The sequence below is a fragment of the Stenella coeruleoalba genome (genome assembly GCF_951394435.1).
Source record: "Stenella coeruleoalba genome assembly, chromosome: 10".
Lineage (NCBI taxonomy): Eukaryota > Metazoa > Chordata > Mammalia > Artiodactyla > Delphinidae > Stenella > Stenella coeruleoalba.
In genome coordinates, this window is record NC_137156.1 from 16,461,717 (window position 1) to 16,477,366 (window position 15,650).

Genomic DNA, 15,650 nt, shown 5'->3' on the forward strand with positions numbered 1-15,650 from the left:
TGAGGGATGAAATATAGTATATTCTTTTTGAAATGGACTGTGGAAATTTATCATGTTGCACATTTTAATGTTGAATAAAAAATTAAAATGAATTTCATCATCATTTTGTTACTGGTTGTTGTTTGAGAGAGGTGACTAGTAAAATGGTTAGTGAATACGGAGTTTTTTGTTTTTTAGGATTGTAGAGTCTATGTTTGTTTAGAAGATCTCATATTTTGGACAGGAAAATGAAGATAAGTTTGGATACTAGCATAGAGTTTGAGCAGTATCATCTGTTCTTCAGCTGATTGGCCTTGTCATGTGACCTCCTTGTATCTTATTTATCTTAAAAATGGCTTTAATTTTAGGTTCCTCTAATTTAGTAATACTTATCATTGATCTCTCATATTTGCAAATGATGACAAATTATTTTTGGTTAACTTCATTAAAAATTCTCCTGTATAAAAAGTAAGATGCCCATCGATGGATGAATGGATAAAGAAAGCAACAGCCTGGATGGACCTTGAGGACATTATGTTAAGTGAAATAAGACAAAGACAAATACTGTATGATCTCACTTATATGTGGAATAAAAAAAAAAGAGCCCATAAAAACAGAGAACAGATTGGGTAGGGAAGTAAGTAGGCAGTGGGCAAAATGGGTAAAAGTGGTCAAAAGGTACAAATCTTCAGTTGTAAAATAAATAAGTCCTAGGGATGTAATGTACAGCATGGTGACTACAGTTTATAATACCGTATTATATTGTATATTAGAAAGTTGCTGAAAGAGTCTATCTTAAAAGTCCTTACCACAAGAAGAAAAACAATGTGTTGTGAGGGATGTTAACTAGACTTACTGTGGTGATCATTTTGCAATATATACATACATCAAATCATTATGATGTATACCTGATACTAAAATGTTATGTATCAATTATATCTCAATTTTTAAAAAAACGACTTTGCCAATTTTGTTTGTGGTTGTACAACCTTACAAAGTTACTCACACTGTACACTTAAAAAAGCATGAGTATAATCTTCAAGCTTAAAATGCAGAAACTTAGGTATAAACTATCTAAAGTTGAGGTTTCCCTGGAGGCACATAGGAAATCATTGAAAAAGCCAGAATGAGAATTGTGAATACTGAGTTTATAGTTTGTCTTACTTAAACACATTGACTCTTGGTTTTACCGCTATTCAACTCAAACAAAAAGATACCAACTGTTTTTTTATATATGATGTGGCGGGTGGTGGGGGTAATTGAAATGTAGATTGTGATAATTGCCTAGTAGAGATACAAAGCGCTTTAAGTGAAAATTGAGAAGAGATGATTAGTTCTTTGTATACATTGGGAAACACAGGAGGAATTGATACACGAGGTGTGGATAGTTTTGGGTAGGCAGGAATAGCTTGGAAGTGGGGAGTTGCGTTCTAGGCTGAGGTTGACATTTAAACAAGGGTGAAAAGTCTAGAGCATGTCCCAGGCAAAACGCTGTAGGTCTCTTTTAGGTGGAGATGTGCTCCCTGGGAGTTGGTATATGTTGGAGGAAAAGAGAAAAGCTATCAGGGAAGATGAGATTGGAAAGAGGGCAGAATGCCAGACTAAGATGTTGGGACTTGGTTTTGCAGACCTGTGAGTGGTATTGAAACTTCTGCTTGGTGCTACCCCAAAATAATTTTCTAAAATCATGTGCCACCTCATACATTTTCTGATTGACATTGAATTTTTTTTGTGCTAAGTTTAAATAGCTGCAGAAGAGGTAACCTCTGGTATATTTTAAATATAGAATTGTAAAATAAAATTGTTATATCACTCTCTCAAATGTATTCAAATAAATATTAAAAAATAGGAGAATTTACATCATCCTCTTTTTTTCCCAGAATTTGAATTTCCATTTTCTCTACAGAATTCTATCTAATATATTTTTAAGCTTGAAAGTCATCTATTGATCACTCTACCACCCTTTTCTCTATCAAAATGTATATATAAATTAAAACATTATGACCGCAAGGCTCTAAATATTTTCTAAAAAACACTTTTTATCGAATTGTCATTAGATTAGTAGTAGTACACAATTCATCAAAAACAGTATAAATACTTCTTAAGCATAAATGTATAAATTTATTATAAATTCTGCTTCTAATGAAATGGATGTTGAGGGTGGCAGCTGTGGGAGCTCGTTATGTTGTTTTGAAAAAGGCAGCTTCACAAGTCCCTACTTGGTGACCTGAAGGTATTCAGTAAAAGTGAGAGGGAGGTGTGAAAGGACACCCTGCGTGAAGCCTTGACCACAGACAAATCGGTTTTATGAAAAAGTACAAATGGAAATTAAAGACCTGGACATGAATTCATTTTTAAATGACCCTTGTCTGCTAGTTTGTTTCCCTCCAGGAATACTCTGTGCCCATTTCAAGGGCCAATTTACACTATAGTTTGTAAGAAAGAAGTTGTGTGACCTGGACAGTGCGAAGTTATGCTCAGGAGGTAGATATGGCCAAATATCAGAGAATTCTGAGGGTTGAGTAGTAGAAGAAACACATAGCAACTAATGGGGTATAATGGATGAAGGTGAGAAATTCAGAGGTTTAAAAACTGATCAGGAAAAGATTGTAATGCTTCGGCAAGGATATACTGCTTTCATTTTTTTTTTAATTGAGCTGTAATTGACATACAACTTAGTTTCAGGTATACACCATAATGATTTGATATTTGTATGTATTGTGAAATGATCACAGTAAGTGATAAGAATAGGCAATCACCAATCTGTTCTCTGTATCTATGAATTCTTTTTCTTTTTTTTTTAATTTCACATGTAAGTGAGATCATACAGCATTTGTCTTTTTCTGTCTGATTTATTTATTTCACGTAGCATAACGCCCTCAAGGTCCATCCAAGTTGTCACAAATGGCAGGATTTCCTTCTTTTTTTGGTCTGAATAATACGTATACCATTGTATACATACGCCACATTTCCTTTATCCATTCATCCACAGTGAGTTCATTTTTAAACGTCATATATATAATCAGTGCTTGGGAAAGTCATTCAATAGTTTATTAAGGGGAAAATAAACACCCAGATGGGAGTATCCCATTTGTTTTTAATTTTTAATGAGTAGTTCTAATGTATAATCCTTAAACCACTAAGGGATTGGATTTTCCTGTCTTCCTTTCACTCAGCTGAAGACATTTCATTTACTCAGGGCAGCCTCTTGGGAGAAATTTCTTCATATGGGCTGTGTTCTCCCACTTCTTGACACTGTTTCTGGAGAGACACTGAGTATTATTTGTTCAGAATAAATTATTCTTCTTACTTCACAATAATCCCAGCTCCTTCTAGATCTCCTATCTGAACTGTGCCCATTTAGGTAATTCTGTGGAGAGATTATTTAGAGTCCTTTGAGGATGGGACAAAGGAAGTGATCTGAACGTTCTATGGAGAACTGTTGCTGGTGCCATCACTTTCCACCGACATTCATTTCAGGGTTTGCACATGTTGTTAAACTCTCTTGGACATAGTTCTCTTTTTTCCTGTCTGTCTTCTAGATTCTTGATCTGTAGCTAATTTTGAAATATTAAAAAAGACAGAGTACTTGATTTAGAAATCCTTTTTCTCACCTAAGACACAAGGAGATACTTAGTATGTAACATGGTATCTTATATCTCTTTAATCATTGTTATTTAGACCCATCTTTATCTAGTTTTGAAGCCAGGTAAACATAATATATTAACAATATATATTTATAACATTTGATCACTGGAAAGATGAAGTTCAAGCCCTGCTCTATCTTTTGTAAAAAAAAAGTACTTTAATCCTATAAAAATGGCAACATTTAAGATCTGAAAATACTTATGTATCAAATGATTGCTTCTATAACCTTAGGCACTAAGGTACATCAGATTTCTATATTTGTAGAGGCTACAGACTTTGACAGAAAAGAGGAAAATAAAAATCTTCATTTCCCTCTCTAATCTGAAGAAATCTATTTTAATTGCATAGGATTTTAACTTCCATTTGATTAAAAAATAACAACATTTAAAAAATAGCTCAAGTCTTAACAGGTAAATTTGGCTCATCACATGGAAGTTTTTCCTGATCTTTCTTTATAGTCTCTACAAGCTATCTGATCCTGTAACTTTGGAACCACAGTGCTTAAAAGAGCAGCAGATTCAAATCTCAGCAAATATTCTGACTATAGGTGTTCTTAGACAAGCTAGCCCACCATGCAGTAACTGGAAATGCTTTCATTTCAGAGCCAATTAAAGAACTGACACGTGAAGCCAGTTTTGCCAAGTGAAAACAATTAAAGTAGAACAAGGAAGAAATAGGCCCCTCTTTGTTGCTTTATAAAAATTATATACCCATTTATCCGTTTGACCTCAAATTCCATATTGTTCAGTAACAAGAGTGCAAAGATCCTATTAATTTATTATATTTTAATTTCAACTAATGTAATAAGAAGCATTTAATTCATGCATTTTGAGACATTTGGAAAAAATCCACACATTTCTAATAAATCAGACATAAGGAGAATTTTGCAAACTGAAAATTTTAAACTCTTTGATTTTATTTTGGTCTTGATTTGGAAAGACAGCTCTCCACTGCTTATTTCAAGCCCTGCTCCCAGAAATGACTTATTGTTAGTTAACACTGTCATGTGAACTAATTAGTGCCGTTCCTCAGGAATGATTTTAGATTTAGGGAGGACACATTTGTGAGACACATTTTCATGGAATGGAGTGTAAGGAAGTAAAAAATCTTTTCCTCTACCTTTCGTAGGTTCTCCAGGTGGGTTTCTGTAAGTTAGACTAGCCAAAGATAGATAAACAGAGAAAAACATAAGGTTATTAACATGTGCTTCCTGCTCATATGCATGGAAGCACCCAGCAGTCAGTAACCCCAAAGGGTGTTTAGAACTTGGGTTTATATACCATCTTATGCTAAAACCAAAGAAAACGGATTTGTAGTTCTGAGTGAGGAAGACTAGTTATGGGAAGGTGACCAGGAAAAGTGTGGTAAACAGGAATTGTTTAGAAAGGTTTGTTATGCATATTTAAGTCTTGTCTTCACCATTGATAGAAATTGTTAAAATTTTGTTCTCTTCTTCCTAGTATGGAATTTCCATATTTACATCTTTTTTCCCCAAAGTTTCTACCTTTAAAAATGGAAAATTCGGGACTTCCCTGGTGGCACAGTGGTTAAGAATCTGCCTGCCAACGCAGGGAACACGGGTTCAAGCCCTGGTCTGGGAAGATCCCACATGCCACGGAGCAGCTAAGCCCGTGTGCCACAACTACTGAGCCTGCACTCTAGAGCCCATGAGCCACAACTACTGAGCCCGTGTGCCACAACAACTGAAGCCATGCACCTAGAGCCCATGTTCCGCAACAAGAGAAGCCACAGCAATGAGTAGCAAGTGCACCACAAAGAAGAGTAGCCCCTGCTCACCACAACTAGAGAAAGCCCACACGCAGCAACGAAGACCCAATGCAGCCAAAAAAAAAGATGGAAAATTTATAAATAGAAATTCCTTTTACAAAAGGAAAACAAAGGCCCTGTTTTTAGACCTTTTCCTGAGTCTGCTGGTTCTCAATGGCCTTTAGCTCAAAATAATCCATATGGAAAAGAGACATATTTGGGGGTTGGTAACTTTTGAGAGTCAGGGTGACTGTATTTACACTCCAGTTGTACCACTGTGCCTTGGACAAGGTTGTAACTTCCCTGAGTGTTAGATTCAGTAAAACTACTCTCTAGGTTTGTTCAGAAATTTAAAGGAGATAATGAGTGTTGTTACCGAGCTGAACTTGGACTTGCTCGCCTGATTGACAACAAAGCCAGTCTCCTGGCATCAGGGATGAAGGAAAGTACAGCGTTCGTTGCAGGGTGCCAAGCAAGGAGAATGGGCAGCTCATGCTCAAAAGACCTGAACTCCCTGATGGCTTTCAGGGAAGGATTTTTAAAGGCAGCATTTGGGGTGAGGTTTGCAGCTCATGGACTTCTCTCTGATTGGTTGGTGGTGAGGTAACAGGGTGATGTTTTGGGAATCTTTATCATCAGCCTTCTGGTTCCAGCCAGTCAGGGGCCTACTGCTTGCGATCAGCATGTAATCACCGGCCTCCACCTGGCTGTGGGTCTTAGTTTCTGCAGAACAACTCAAAGATTTGTGTCAAATTGTTATGTATATCCCTTGAGGAGGAACTAGGACTCTGTTTTATCCTTAAACTGTTGTTTAAGCTCTTACTAGTTTCCTTGCTTGACTGCTTTTCCTTTGTTTCTGCATTCTCTCACTTCCATAATTAGTAACTACTTGAGTTTGCTCTTTGGAATTTGGGGGAGGCTTAGGGGACTGAAGCCTTTTTTTCTACAGACAAGAAGTGGGGGTCACAGAGGGACTTTTATACCCAGGAAGGCCCCGCCAGAGCTCTGCAGGTTTCATTGTGAATCAGCAAAATGTCTAGCACATAAGGGTGCTTATCACTATTACTACTGTTACTACTGCTGCTGTACCACTTGATAGTATTGTGATTTGGAGAGTGCTGAGGGCTTTCTTCTTCCCTCTAATAATCATTCCAATTAAATGACTTCTTCTGGCCCATGTTTTTAAGAATTCCCTTACATTACAATAAATTTGGGAATGGGGAAAGAATTGCTCATACCTCTTTTCTCCTTTTACTTTCATTCTCATTTTTGGTTTTGTTTTTGAACAAAGAAATTTCTTTCAGGTCTATTTATTTTTTTTTACTCTCTCATCATAGCTCCAGGGACAGAGTTACTCAAATGGTAATAACTTCTTCAGGAATGATTCTAAGGCATTTTTGCTGATTCTTATCTCTGATTCTCCTTTGTTTGTTGTTTTCATATTCACATTTCTCTCTCCTGTTATGCTAATGTGGAATGAGCCCCTTGAGTATAAATGCCTAGATGATTTGAACCCTGCTTAGAAGAAAGGTTTACTTCTTTCATTTTTGAAGAAATTGAGCTCACACTGAATGATATATTGTTAAGAAATATTATTAACTTAATATTTTGTTCTTTGAAAATCATTTTACTTTCTCCAAGCCCACCAAATAGTATCAAATATAATTTTATAATATAATTGTTTCAAGATGATAGTGACAGTATTGCTTTAACTATGATTTATTTTCTCTATTTTTGTTTTTCCAAAACTTTAAAAATGAATATATATTACCTTTATAATACAGAAAAACATTGATTTTTAAAAAGAACAGTGTTTTTCATTATTTTATGTACACTAATTACCATATGTATCTTTATTTTAGAAGTATGTAACAGGTTCAGCCTATAAGATCTGTGAGTCGAACCCTCAAACAAACAATTCTCTCTTTAAAGTGATTTCAACAAATAATGTTACCGTTGGTATATTTGATAAAAGAGTAAATAGGTAGAGAATCATTAAGTGGTCCCCAAGTGTACTCCTTATTTTTCCCAAATGTACTTTTAAAGATATAATTGATATTATTAGACTGAAAGAAGCAGAACTGATATGACAGGTTTTACTGGATCATTTTACAAGATATACAGCCTTATGTCTTATGTGTGTTACCTGTTGACTATTTTTGAGTGTACAGTTCAGGGACGTAAAGTACATTCACAGTATTATGCACCCGTCACCACTATCCATCTCTAGAGCTTTTTCATTGTCCCAAACTGTGCCCAGTAAACAATAAACTCCCCATGCCTCTCTCCCCCACTTGTCTCCATGAATGTGACTATTCTAGGTACCTCTTGTAAGTGAGATCATGCAGTATTTGTCCTTTTGTGTCTGGCTGATTTCACTTAGTATAATGTTTTCAAAGTTCATCCCTGTTGTAGCAATGTTATGTTATTTTAAATATCTCTTTTTTAGGTAGTTTTACTCTCAATGGCAGAGCACACTGTACAGACTTCAATAGCTCTTATTTCCCTGTCCTACAATTTTACCATGCATGCTCATACCCCAAGAGTATACAGTGTTTTTCTCTGTCTCTCCATTTCCTTGCTTAATGCCTGGTGCTTAAACAGTTAAATTACAGTTGAATGAATGAATGATTGGATAACGCAGTTGATTAATCAAAATGGTTATTTTAGAGTAAATCCTACAAAGAATTCTAGCTAAAGGTCAAACATCAGTGCCTGTGTTCTAGGAAATCCTATTTCCTAGGAGTCACCTTCAATGCTCCAAAGGTCATATAGGTCAAGCTAAAGTAAGATCAGAGTCATATTTCATCCATTATTTCATTAATGACACTGTAACAGCCACTAAGTCAATTACCAGCACCTACATTTACTTTCAGCCGTCTAAAAATAAATTATCATTAATAGCATCAGAAAGTGAACAAGGGAGCACAAGTGGAGAACACTTCCAATCCTTATATCCCAAATGAAAAGGAGTGGATATTGTGAACAGATTCTAATTTATATTTGATCTATAACTTAATTATAACAGGAAATTCACTTCTAAACTGCAAAGAGTTAACATTTTCAATATTTGCATTAAAATAAGTTGAGACAAAACATCTGTTCTAATTAGCTTTCATACAAATGTTAAAAGGACTTTAGTCCCCCTTTACCATTACCACTCATCTTAGTGTCAGAGTCAATAATCAGACTTCACATTATGAAGATAAGAATATACATTAATACTAATGTCAAAATGCTAAGAGTTGTAATTATACACACATTTATGTTCATCTGATATTATCAGTGTTTTGTTTTATTTTTAAATTATTCTGCTCTGCTAATGGCAAGAAATCAAAAGAGTTCTCGTATCTGGATTGTTGTGATAGGTACGTGAATCTACACCTATGTTAAAATTCATGAAACTGAACACATAGAAAAAAGTCAATTTTACTGTATTAATTTTAAAATAAAATAGACAGGGGCTTCCCTGTCTATTTTGAGAGTCCGCCTGCCAATGCAGGGGACACGGGTTCGTGCCCTGGTCCGGGAAGATCCCACATGCCACGGAGCGGCTGGGCCCGTGAGCCATGGCCGCTGGGCCTGAACATCCAGAGCCTGTGCTCCGCAACGGGAGAGGCCGCGACAGTGAGAGGCCCGCGTACCGCAAAAAAAAAGAAAATAAAAAAATAAAATAAAATAAAATAGACAAGAAAGCTAACAATAAAATCTGTTGTGATTCAAACACTATAACATGCATTGGTGTATGTTAAAAATTATGTATATATAAAGTATATATGTTTATATATATATATATTATATATATATATAAAATATATATATATTTAAAATATAGTTGCCCTTTTTTCCATTAAAAAAAAAGACCATGTCTACCAGACACTAAAAGAACAAATCAATACCTGATCAATTTAATGGGGATAATACATGCAACCCAGTTAGACTGAGTGTTCAACTCAGACAAATTCTATTGGCTTCTCCCAAATATGACGTAAATAATTAAAGAACCCAATGGGAAGGCAGATATTAAAGATTTATTTAGAAATATTTAACTCTTACTTGTTAATGGTCTGAATATCCCAAATGATGCTAACTTTCGTTTTGCACATCACGCGGTACAGAGTCGAAACAATGTTCTGGTGATTTCACTGCTCTAGTTATGGTTGCTTGGTATGTGAAATGATGCAGCCAAACAAGTATTTATTAAACAGAAAACTGTGTTTCTGGGATGGGGATGCAAAGAACGCAGTAACCTCCTTTGCATTTTATAAACAAACATGTAAACACAACTGCCTCCTTGGATGGGGAAGCACTCACTTGTGTCCGGCACTCGACTGAGTATCGATACTTTCTTTATGTATCTCATCTGACTCCTCCTTCCACAGTGCAGGTATTTTTATTATCTCTATGGTAGATCGTATCACCGTTTACCAAATATTCTGCTTTCCCTCTCCGTGGGAGCGTGAGAATATCTGCCTAGTTAAGCTCAGGAGCAGGTGTGTGACTTGCAACAACCAGTGAAATGCGGGAAGAAGGTTTAAGCCTGTGATTCTCTTTTCCTCCCCCTCTTCCACATTCACAGTTTGCAAGTGGAAACAACTTGAGCAAAGCTTTATTAGCCAGTCCATGAAAGATATGTAGCATGAAGAAGAATTACATTTTTGTTGTTATAAGCCACAGAGATTTTTTTTTTAATTTTTAAGTTTATTTTTGGCTGCATTGAGTCTTCGTTGCTGCACGCGGGCTTTCTCTAGTTGTCGCGAGCGGGGGCTACTCTTCCTTGCGGTGTTCAGGCTTTTCATTGCAGTGGCTTCTCTTTGTTGCGGAGCACGGGCTTCAGTAGTTGCAGCACGCGGGCTCAGTAGTTTCAGCGCGCGGGCTTCAGTAGTTGTGGCGTGCGGGCTCAGCCACTGAGATTTTTGAGATCGTATGCTATACAGCATAACCTAATGCATCCTGCTGATACATTGTCATTTTATGAATGAAGAAAATGAACATTCGGAGACATTTAAATAATTTGTCCCCAGTGAAGAGCAGTAAATGAAATAACTAAATGTAGAACCTCAGCCTGTCAGACTGCTGAGTCCTTTTTCTTAACCAGTTTTCAATAAATACTGGAATGGAATTGCATATCAATTACAAAAGTAGAAAGGGGATGAAGAAATTAAGTGTTGTATGGGCCATAGAAAGTTCCACCCCAAATGGAGTTTAATTTTGAGTGATAAACAAGAAATTTCCAGGCAAACTGCACCATTTTGTGAATATACTAAAAAACATTTAATTGCATACATTTTATGAGTGAATGATATGGTATGTGAATTATATGTTAAATAAGCTATCTTTTCACGCCTAAGGGTAAATGGTATAGTTTGTCTTTCTTTTTTTTTTTTGAGGTATTTTCTTGCTTCAACATATATCTTAGATTAGCTGAAAAAAAAAACATAGCGATGTTACATAAAGTTTAGCATTTTAAGTATGCAGATACAATACTTCCTAACAAAGCTATAATCTGAGAGGGCTTTCACTGTGAATGCAGAGACATCTGAATGCAAGCATTAATATACACTGAGTGACTTTGTTCAGCTGGTAGTATATATATTCAAAACCAGGTAGAATATGATGATGAATTTGATGACTGCTGGGCAATAAAAGTGAAACTTAACATTTCTTTTAAAAATGCACCATACATAAATTGCTTTTTAAAATTAAGCCTGTTTTCATTCATTATTTTTTCTTTGCTTTTTAAGTTCATTAAAAAATCACAAATAGTGAGATGAACACCAATTTGTAATAGGAAAACCCCATGTGAAAACACCAGGTAGAAATACTGTTTTGTTGATCTGTTAGACATTCTCTGGTCTTTACCTATGAAATAGTCACCATCTATTTTAAGCAGCCTTGGTACATCAACCCTTAAATAAAAAATGACCATATATTAAAATAGATACTATTTCTACGCTAGTTGCTACCAGGGCTCCTTAAAACACACACATGTGCCTGCATGCACACACAGACCTACACAGGCCTGTGTGCACACATGTCTGCACACATACTTGCCTGTCTACTCAGACTCTCTTACCCAGCTCTGAGCTTAGGGGTGCTCATGGCTGCTGTTCTTGGGCACACCATTTATAAATTATTTCCGTAAGAATGTACATTGTAATTCCAATCCAAGGCTCCAAGAGACTTAGAATTATAACCCATGGTGGGGCTACCTATAAAGAATCTGATCTTTTCTTAGATATATATTTACTTACATATTCATATATAATTTTTCACTGTTCTAAAATTAAAACAGGCTATCTGCTTGTTTACCTACCTGAATATGTGCTTATTTACCAAATAAATGGTAACCAAATGGAGCTAATTGAAAATGTCTTCCTATCAAATAGCAATTATATTTTAAATCTCTCTCTTTGTATCTTGATGTAGTTTTGACTCAGATCTGCGTTTATATGTTTGGCGGTGTACTCAGCACAGTCCTAGCCATTGTAGAGACCCAGAGGGGAGTCAAACATAATCGCAGCCCTTGTCCATCTTCCATCTGGAGATTCATGACCCATGTTGCAAAGTAGAACCAAGGAGATATTTTGGTAACACCAGGAACAGGTTGCTGAGGAATCACAGAGGAGGAAGTCATCTCTTGCACCAGAGAATCTGTAACTCTAAGCTGAACCTTAAAAATAGAGAAGAATTTTGAAAGGGGAAGTAGCCCAAAGGTTACTCTTAACCAACAGTGCTGAGAAGGATCAAAGGAAAAACAAAAGAAAAAATATGTACTTTGTCTCTTTGGGGTACATTAATCTATGTTAAGTCGTGATTCTTTTAGTAGAAGAAATACAGACTTTAAATAAGGGGCAAGTTTATTTTGTGTTCTGGTGCCTACTATTACAAAGTTGCAAAGTCTGTAGTATGAAGCTGAAGATGATTACTAGCGGGAAATCTAATTTTGAGCCAAAGGGGAAAAACCCACCAAATTTATCCTACTTGTTTGCTATTAACATTTTAACTTGAAAATTGTCATACTGTAATAGGGCAGTGCTTCATCTAGTGCAGTATCCTGTTTATAGGAGAAGGCCACCCTGAGCGTTTCCAACAGAAACTGCACCCTTTCTGGCCCTGGGTCATGTTTACTGGGAACCCCTTTCAAATTTAGATTTTGCAAGTCAGTACAAGTTATCTCTCCTTCACTTACTAGGTAAGGAAACTGCCTTGTTGAAAAGCTATTCTGTTTATTGATAAAGTCCCATTCGTGTGTATGAAAACGTGTTACCATGAACTTTCAATACTCTCCAGGGAAGAAGAATGTTAGATAATTTATGTATTGAGAGCCAACATATAAGCACATACTGGATTATCTTATTTTATTTTTACAACGGCCTTGTAGCCCAGTGAGGTGGGTATTACCACTGTCTCCGTTCTCCAGATGAGAAAACCAAGCAAGGCACAGAGATTGAGAGTAAAATTTCATTTCACAAATTGTGTTATTTGTTGAGGTGTCATTTTTTTTTACCACAGTACGTACGTTGAAAGTTAACTAAAGCTGGATCCTGCGCCTTTAGGAAACAGATATTTTTGTATAATTTGTTTTTCTCACACTGTTCAAGAATCTTGATATTCAAGTGTGAAAAACCTGAAAGACAGAGAATCTAGCAGGAGGACAACATATTTATTGTAGAGTAGGTAGTGATAAATGTTGCCCTGTATCCCACAGCCTTATTATACATGGAAGGTGTTGAGTAAGGAGATGAAGCGCCTTCTAACTAAATACCCAGCCAAGAAAAGGAACACTTTTGTGAAGGAAATCTTCAGATGATGTGTTAGCCAGTTATTTTGCTGCTAAATAAGAAATTCTTGAACTTCAGTTCCAATTTAGTAATCTATATATAACAAGGTATATCCCTATTAATTCCTGGAAGAGAAGGTCAATAAAGGATATCTATGAGTAGTATCATTTGGTTATCTGAATCTCTTAGAAGGATTTTTTAAACCAACTAAGCTGCCCCTAAGAAGATGGTTAGTTTGAGTTTGTCACTCTATTCTTCCACTTTGGTCAAAATACTAATATTATAGTCAACGGAAAGAAAATGAAGGAATGAAGGGTATGGGTGACACATATGCATGAATGAGCCCTGAATAGCTGAGAGAGGTGACTGTATGGAATTAGGTGGCTCTTCGACTCCATAAGATCCTTCAAAATACTGTTCTAATGATAAAACGAGATGACAGATGTGAAAGTGTGGTACAGTACTTTGTGAAAGTACGGTACAGTACTCTGAAAACTAAAAATCACTGGACACATGCAAGTTATTAAAGAGCAGTTCCTTTCTTGACATTTTTATCTCTATTGGACCTTTAGTGTTCTCTCTCTTCTCCCCCCTTTTCCCCTCCCCCTCTTTTTCTCCTTCCTTCTTCTCCCCCAACCCATTGATGGGCCATAAATTAGTCACATTTTTCTTTTTGCTCACATAAATGGTTTCCTTACCACCGTTTTCCTTTTACCACTCTTTTTTCTACCCACTTTGTATCCTTGGAGGAATTTAGAACAATCTCTGAATTTCCTAATTTGTTTCACTTAAACTTGCTCTCTTTAACTTTGCAAGACAGATTCTTCTTTTTGCTCTTTCCTTGTTTCTCTTCTTTGGAACTCCGCAGCTTAAAGGTAGATAGCAGTAGGTGACCATTGGTGAACTGGTTGGCTTCATTGTCTGATACTCTGCCTTTTGCATAGTAGATACTCAAAAATAAGTGTTTGCTAACTAGCTAAAAAAGAAACAGGTGAGTTAACAGATTTCTTTTTCTCCTTCAGTGTTAAAGAAAAAAAAAAGTGTTGACTTGCCTTAAATTTGGGAACTTTAATCAAGTATACAGGATTCTACAGCTTTGACCGTTTGCCTTAAATGTTGCTGCTTCTGCTGCTAATGTAACAGGGCAGAATATAACACTGCTTTGAGGGAAGGGAGGAGTGGTGTTTATTTTGAAGTATGCAAAAATCTTTTTTACTCTCTAGGCATTACATGACTTTATGTCTGTTTCGTCACCTAAGAGAGGCAATGACCGTGAGGAAATAACATTTCTGTGAAATCCTCCGAAAGTCATGTCGAATTCCCAGATGTCACCCTAGAGTGATGCCGGTGGACTTTCACTCGGGGAGCCTAGAAGATTGGTCCGTTTTCAGCTGTGTGTATTTGCTTGTACTCGTGAGAATTGACCTGAGGGAAACCATTCTCTGCTTTGTTACAGTGATTGTTTTCTCCTTCCATCTTTTTCAAGGAAATGGCAAAAATCCTTAATCACCCCCGAGTCTATGCCTTTCTGCACATACCAGTCCAGTCTGCCTCTGACACTGTGCTCATGGAAATGAAAAGAGAATACTGCGTGGCTGACTTCAAAAGAGTAGTGGATTTTCTGAAAGACAAGTAAGTCTGTTAGCATTTAAGAAATAACCATCTCCTTTTTTCTTTTAAAAGCATGTGGCAAAAATGCACTTATGGTAGCCACAATTAAAGGTACCAGAGAGAGGTGGGACGTTGGAAGCTTTCAAAGCCTTTAAGTTTTCCTTAGACACCCTTGATGTGGTTTCTTCTTGCCCCTCAGTTTTATCCACCTTCCATCTGTGCATCGCACCCCATTGATTTGTGTAGAGTTGCCAGTCTTGCTAAGGTAATGTGCATTGTGATCATTTCTGTACCTGACCTAGTAGATGAAAACTGCTTTAGCTGTGCTCTGCTTAAATCTCCTTTAATGTGGCTTTTTGAAGTTGTCAACTGATTTTGACGTGGAGGTAGGTCAAATCATGTCACTACAAAAGAGATAATTTTCTCTGAGATACCATTTTTTTGAAGAGTATCTGGGAATGTCTTTGCTTTTACACACTTATCCTTGTGGTTTTCTTGCAGAATGGGATTTATAAGGAGATTTTGGGATTCTGTTTTTTTAAAAAGTTCCAATTGCCATTGACCAAAATTAAGGCACATTTACACAATCTCAGACATGAATGATAATTTTGCTTCCACAGAAAACACTTGCAGCCTATAATTATATTCTTCAAAATCCTGCTTCTCATCATCACCAAACGTTGAATGCCTTTTGTGATTATAAAAGGCAGGAAATAATGCTGGCCAAGGTCATACAGAACATTCTCGTCTGGGGCACTGTTCTCCCCACTGGGGCTGTGTCATTTATCTTGGCATATTTGTGGCCTGGGTCTTTCTACTTTCCATAATTTTTTCCCATAATCTTTTCCTCTGTTGTTTTTC

The 15,650-nt window shown here is 36.4% G+C and overlaps 1 protein-coding gene across 11 annotated transcripts in view; it reads left to right on the top strand.

The window, feature by feature from the left end:
- Positions 1-15,650, top strand: part of CDKAL1 (CDKAL1 threonylcarbamoyladenosine tRNA methylthiotransferase) — an 819,912-nt gene that overhangs the window by 398,291 nt on the left and 405,971 nt on the right. For all 11 annotated transcript variants that reach the window (XR_013830328.1, XR_013830329.1, XR_013830330.1 and 8 more), the window contains one exon: positions 14,665-14,810. Coding sequence is in view for 8 of the 11 variants with exons in the window: in XM_079935371.1 (XP_079791497.1) it covers positions 14,665-14,810 (146 nt within the window). In the remaining 3 variants the exon portion in view is untranslated. The remainder of the gene's footprint in view (positions 1-14,664; positions 14,811-15,650) is intronic.